This window comes from Pan troglodytes, chromosome 19, assembly GCF_028858775.2.
Source record: "Pan troglodytes isolate AG18354 chromosome 19, NHGRI_mPanTro3-v2.0_pri, whole genome shotgun sequence".
In the NCBI taxonomy this organism is placed as follows: Eukaryota; Metazoa; Chordata; class Mammalia; order Primates; family Hominidae; genus Pan; species Pan troglodytes.
In genome coordinates, this window is record NC_072417.2 from 22,227,624 (window position 1) to 22,234,166 (window position 6,543).

General features: G+C 50.7%; 1 protein-coding gene across 1 annotated transcript; it reads left to right on the top strand.

Moving 5' to 3' along the window:
* Positions 1 to 4,010: 4,010 nt before the first annotated feature.
* LOC107969028 (C-Jun-amino-terminal kinase-interacting protein 1-like) lies at positions 4,011 to 6,301 on the top strand (the record flags this gene model as incomplete). Its single annotated transcript, XM_054670834.2, is given in 2 exon segments — positions 4,011 to 4,526; positions 4,529 to 6,301. Coding segments are annotated over 2 exon segments (1,512 nt in total), but the record flags the coding sequence as incomplete, so codon positions are not given.
* Positions 6,302 to 6,543: the final 242 nt, after the last annotated feature.

A 6,543-nucleotide genomic window follows, 5' to 3' on the forward strand; every position in this document is an offset into this window, starting at 1 on the left:
AGGTGGAACTGGACTCCAGAGATGGGGCTTGGACACCAGACCAAATTGATGACTAGCTGAAACAGGGACAGGGTGAAAGCAGCTTTCCATAAGACACGCTCACCAGTGCGCCATGTCAGCTTACCATTTCCATGGCAGAACTCAGAGTTACCACCCCACCGCCTTTTTTTTGAGACGGAGTCTCACTCTGTCGCCCAGGCTGGAGTGCAGTGGCACAGTCTTGGCTCACTGCAAGCTCCACCCCCCGGGTTCAAGCGATTCTCCTGCCTCAGCCTCCCGAGTAGCTGGGATTACAGGTGCCTGCCACCGCACCAAACTGATTTTCATATTTTTAGTAGAGACAGTGTTTCACCATCTTGGCCAGGCTGGTCTTGAACTTTTGACCTCATGATCCACCTGCCTTGGCCTCCCAAAGTGCTGGAATTACAGGCATGAGCCACTGTGCTCAGCCTACCACCCCTTTCAATGGCAACAACTTGACAACCCAGAAGTTATCAGCCTTTTTCTAGAAACGTCTGTATAGTCTGCCCCTTAATTTGCATGTAATTAAAGGTCAATGTAAATATGACTGCAGAACTGCCCTGAGCTGCTACTCTGGTCACACTACCTACAGGGTAGCCCTGCTCTGCAAGGAGCAGTCCCTCTGCTATTGCTATAGGCCACTGCTTCAATAAAAGTTGGCATCTAGGCCAGGTGCAGTGGGTAATGCCTGTAATCCCAGCACTCTAGGAGGCTGAGGCGGGTGGATCATTTGAGGCCAGGAGTTTGAGACCAGCCTGGTCAACATGGTGAAACCCCATCTCTACTAAAAATACAAAAAAATTAGTTGGTTGTTTTGGCGCACACCTGCACTCCCAGCTACTCAGGAGGTTGAGGCGGGAGAATCACTTGAACCCAGGAGGCAGAGTCTGCAGTTAGCCACTGCACTCCAGCCTGGGTGACAGAGTGAGACCCTGTCCCGAAAAAAAAAAAAAAGTTGGCCTCTAACACCTTCGGTTTGCCCTTGAATTAGTTCCTGGGTGAAGCCAAGAACCCTCTCAGTCTAACCCCCAGTTTTGTGGCTTACCTGCCCTGCATCAACACCAGAAACTTAACCCTTTGGGAATCTCGATCTTGGACTTTCTAGCCTCTAGAACCATGAGAAAATGATCTGTATTATTAGGCTACCCAGTCTATGATATTCTGTTGTAGCCTGGGGTGACTAAGACATTGAGCCTGTATGACTTGAATTTTGTTACCTGCTTGGCCCCTTGATGGCATTTCAGTTTGTGACTCTTGGTTTACGTGATCACGAAGCCAAAACTGTTTAGGAAGGAAGCAAAATCAAGACAGATTAAAAATAAAAATAAAAAATAAAAGGCTGGGCACCGTGGCTCACGCCCTCCCAGCACGTTGGGAGGCAAAGGTGGGCAGATCACTTGAGGTCAGCAGTTCAAGACCAGCCTGGCCAACATGATGAAACCACATCTCTATTAAAACTACAAAAATTAGCCAGGCGTGGTGGTGGGCACCTGTAATCCCAGGTATTTGAGAGGGAGGCAGGAGAATCACTTGAACCTGGGAGGTGGAGTTTGCAGTGAGCCGAGATCACACCACTGCACTCCAGCCTGGGTGACAGAGCAAGACTCTCTCTCAAAAAATAAAATAAAATAAAATAAAATAAAATAAAATAAAATAAAATAAAGAGCCGAGCATGCTGGCTCACACCTGTAATCCCACACTTCGGGAGAAAGAGGTGGCAGGATTGCTTGAGCCCAGGAGTTTGATACCAGCCTAGGTAACATGGCAAAATCCCATCTCAATTTTAAAAAATATTTAAAAAAGAATAATAGGGCTGGGCACGATGGCTCATGCCTGTAATCCCAGCACTTTGGGAGGCCAAGATGGATGGATCACCTGAGGTTGGGAGTTTGCAACCAGCCTGACCAACATGGAGAAACCCCATCTCCACTAAAAATACAATATTAGCAGGTCGTGGTGGCACATACCTGTAATCCCAGCTACTCGGGAGGCTGAGGCAGGAGAATCGCTTGAACCTGGGAGGTGGAGGTTGTGGTGAGCCAAGATCGTGCCATTGCACTCCAGCCTGGGCAACAAGAGTGAAATTCCAACTAAAAAAAAAAGAAAGAAAGAAAGAAGGTATTTTACATAAGGATTAAAAAGAAATTAAAACCATTATTTGAAGATAATGGCTTAAACAGAAACTCTGCAAATCCTTAGAATAAGAAAGTTCAGGCCAGGTGTAGTGGCTTGTGCCTGTAATCCCAGTGCATTGGGAGGCTAAGGTCGGAGGATTGCTTGAGCCCAGGAGTTTGAGACAAGCCGGGTCAACATAATGAGATCGTATCTCTACCAAAAATTGAAAAATGAGCCAGGTGTGGCAGTGCATGCCTGTAGTCCTGGCTACTCAGGAGGCTGAGGTGGGAAGGTCACTTGAGCCTGAAGAGTTCAAGGCTACAGTGTTATGATCATGCCACTGCACTGCACTCCAGCCTGGGAGACAGAGCAAGACCCTGAGACCCTGTCTCAAAAAACAAAATAAAAAACCCTCACTATATTGAACACAACATCAATGTTCAATAGCCATTCCCCTTCTCCTTTTCTAATAAAATTCCACTTTTTTGTGTTCCATCCCAGGACCACGATTTATCTAAACTGGTCATTCTGGGTCAATAAGTTTGGCTAAAAATAAATAATATCGAAATTGGTCACAGGAAATCTATTCTTTTTTTTTTCAGACAAAGCCTCACTCTGTCGCCCAGGCTGGAGTGCAGCAGCATGATCTTGGCTCACTGCAACCTCTGCCTCCCGGGTTCAAGCAATTCTCTGCCTCAGCCTCCCAAGTAGCTGGGATTACAGGCGCCTGCCACCACGCCTGGCTAGTTTTTGTATTTTTAGTAGAGATGGGGTTTCACCATCTTGGCCAGGCTGGTCTTGAACTCCTGACCTTGCGTTCTACCCGCCTTGGCCTCCCAAAGTGCTGGGTCTGTCACCCAGGCTGGAGTGCAATGGTGCAATCATGGCTCCCTGCAGCCTCAACCTCCCTGGGCTCAGATGATTCTCCCACCTTAGCCTCTCAAGTAGCTGGGATTAAAGGCATATGCCACCATGCCCAGCTAATTTTTCTATTTTTTTTTGTAGAGACAGGGCATCCCTACCTTGCCCAGGCTGGTCTTGAACTCCTGGTTTCAAAGGTTCCTCCTGCTTCAGCCTCCCAAAGCACTGGGTCTATTATTCCCTTTCATATTCAAACTTAATTCTGCATTTTCAAGGCCTTGAATTTTCAAGGACAGCTTTTTCTGTCCCTGAACTTAATCTTCAGCTCCTCTCACCTCCTGGGAGGTTGGGGGGTGGGGAAGAAAAGTCCCAACCCTCTAATCCTGCTTTGGTCTTTTGCTGCCAGCCCCCATCCTGAAGCTACCAGTCAATTTGTTTGCATACAAGAAGATATCACTTTGGAGATTCTAAGTGTATACGAGGAAATGAGGTCAAAGACCAAATATATATATTTCACTATATCACACTTCAAACTTTTGTTTACTGTTTCCCTTCTCCTACTCTATTATAAACCTTTGAGGGTGGGGACTGTGAGTTATTTATCTTTATATTCCCAGTGTCAAGAGTGTTTAGCTATAATGGGAATGAATCTCAAAGTTTCTTGAATAAATGACAAGAAGAATCATAGTTGCATGAACTAAATTCATTATTCTCAGTCCTTGAGGTAAATGAATATATTGATATCATGTCTGCTTACTCTTTTTTTGCGAGAGAGAGAAAGAGGAGGGAGGGAGGGAAGGAAGGAAAAAAGGAAGGAAGGCGAAAAGAGAGAAAGACAGAAAAGAGAGAGAAAAAGAGAGAGAAAGAAGGAAGGGGAGGGAAGGAAGGAAAAGAAGGAGGGAAGAAGGGAAAGGGAGGGAGAGGAAGAAAAGAAAGAAGAAGGAAGGAAAGAAAGAAAGAAGAAAAGGAGGGAGGAAGGAACGAAGAAAGGGAAGGAAGGAGGGAGGAAGGGACATGAAGAGAATAAAGAAAGAAAGAAGAAAAGAAAAGACAAAAGAAAAGAAAAGGGAGGGCTCTGCGGGAGCCGGTTGCAGGCCGAGATGCTGCAGATGGACCTGATCGACGCGACGGGGGACACTCCCGGGGCCGAGGACGACGAGGAGGACGAGGAGGAGCGCGCGGCCCGGCGGCCGGGAGCGGGGCCGCCCAAGGCCGAGTCCGGCCAGGAGCCGGCGTCCCGCGGCCAGGGCCAGAGCCAAGGCCAGAGCCAGGGCCCGGGCAGCGGGGACACGTACCGGCCCAAGCGGCCCACCACGCTCAACCTCTTTCCGCAGGTGCAGTTGTCTCAGGACACACTGAATAATAATTCTCTGGGCAAAAAGTACAGTTGGCAGGATCGGGTGTCTCGATCATCCTCACCCCTGAAGACAGGGGAGCAGACACCACCGCATGAACACATTTGCCTGAGCGATGAGCTGCCCCCCCAGAGCAGCCCCGCCCCCACCACAGATCGAGGGACCTCCACCAACAGCCCACGCTGCTGGTAGATGAGCACGCGCAGCTGGAGCTGGTGAGCCTGCGGCCGTGCTTCGGAGACTACAGTGACGAGAGTGACTCGGCCATCGTCTACGACAACTGTGCCTCCGTCTCCTCGCCCTATGAGTCAGCCATCGGAGAGGAATATGAGGAGGCCTCCCGGCCCCAGCCTCCTGCCTGCCTCTCCAAGGACTCCACGCCTGACGAACCCGACGTCCATTTCTCCAAGAAGTTCCTGAACATCTTCATGAGTGGCCGCTCCCGCTCCTCCAGTGCCGAGTCCTTCGGGCTGTTCTCCTGCATCATCAACGGGGAGGAGCAGGAGCAGACCCACCGGACCATATTCAGGTTTGTGCCTCGACACGAAGACGAACTTGAGCTGGAAGTGGATGACCCTCTGCTAGTGGAGCTCCAGGCTGAAGACTACTGGTACGAGGCCTACAACATGCGCACTGGTGCCCGGGGCATCTTTACTGCCTATTACGCCATCGAGGTCACCAAGGAGCCCGAGCACATGGCAGTCCTGGCTAAAAACAGTGACTGGGTGGACCAGTTCCGGGGGAAGTTCCTGGGCTCAGTCCAGGTTCCCTATCACAAGGGCAATGTCGTCCTCTCTGCCGCTATGCAAAAGATTGCCACCACCCGCCGGCTAACCGTGCACTTTAACCCGCCCTCCAGCTGTGTCCTGGAGATCAGCGTGCGGGGTGTGAAGATAGGTGTCAAGGCCGATGACTCCCAGGAGGCCAAGGGGAATAAATGTAGCCACTTTTTCCAGTTAAAAAACATCTCTTTCCGCGGATATCATCCAAAGAACAACAAGTACTTTGGGTTCATCACCAAGCACCTCGCCGACCGCCGGTTTGCCTGCCACGTCTTTGTGTCTGAAGACTCCACCAAAGCCTTGGCAGAGTCCGTGGGGAGAGCATTCCAGCAGTTTCACAAGCAGTTTGTGGAGTACACCTGCCCCACAGAAGATATCTACCTGGAGTAGCCGCGCAGCCCCGCCCTCTGCGTCCCCCGGCCCTCAGGCCAGTGCCAGGACAGCTGGCTGCTGACAGGATGTGGCACTGCTTGAGGAGGGGCACCTGCCACCGCCAGGGGATGAGGAAGTGGGGGCCGCTGGCTCAGGGTAGGGGAGGGTGGGGCAATGGGGAGAGGTAAATGCAGTTTATTGTAATATATGGGATTAGATTCATCTATGGAGGGCAGAGTGGGCTGCCTGGGGATTGGGAGGGACAGGGCTTGGGGAGCAGGTCTCTGGCAGAGAAGGATGTCCGTTCCAGGAGCACACGGCCCTGCCCCATCCTGGGCCATACCTCCCCTGCCAGGGCTCGCGTGCTCTGGCTCCTGCCTTGATGAAGCCCATGTCCTGCCTTGATGAAGCCTGTGCCACCTGCAAGTGCCCGCCCTGCCCCTGTCCCAACACCCACCGAAGAGCCCTGAGCTCAGGCTGAGCCCAGCCACCTCCCAAGGACTTTCCAGTGAGGAAATGGCAACACGTGGAAGTGAAGTCCCCGTTCTCAGCTCTGTCATCTGTGGGGCCTCTGGGTGGCTCCTGCCACCGACCTCACTGGCATGCTAGCCTGTGGCAGGCCTAGGACCTCAGCGGGGAGGAGGAGCTGCCACAAGCCCTATCCCAGCAGGAGAGGGAGGCTTCCTGACTGACACAGGCTAGCCCCATCTTGGTCCTGTCACCCTGGCCCCAACTATTAAAGTGCCATTTCCTGTCAAAAAAAAAAAAAAAAAAAAAAAAGAAAAGAAAAGAAAAGGGAGGGGGGGAGGGAGGCAGGAAGGAAGGAAGAGAGGGAGGGAGGGAAGGGGGGAAGAAAGGGAAAGAAGGAGGCAGGGAGGGAAATAGAAAGAAAGAAGGAAAGAGAAAGAAAGAAAGAGAAATAAAATAAAAATTAAAAAACCATAAGGTTAAAGCAAACCCTTTTTCTTCATACAGATTAAAACACATGACTTCAAATTACAGCTTTGCTTCTTAATAGCTTGGTGATGTAGGACAAG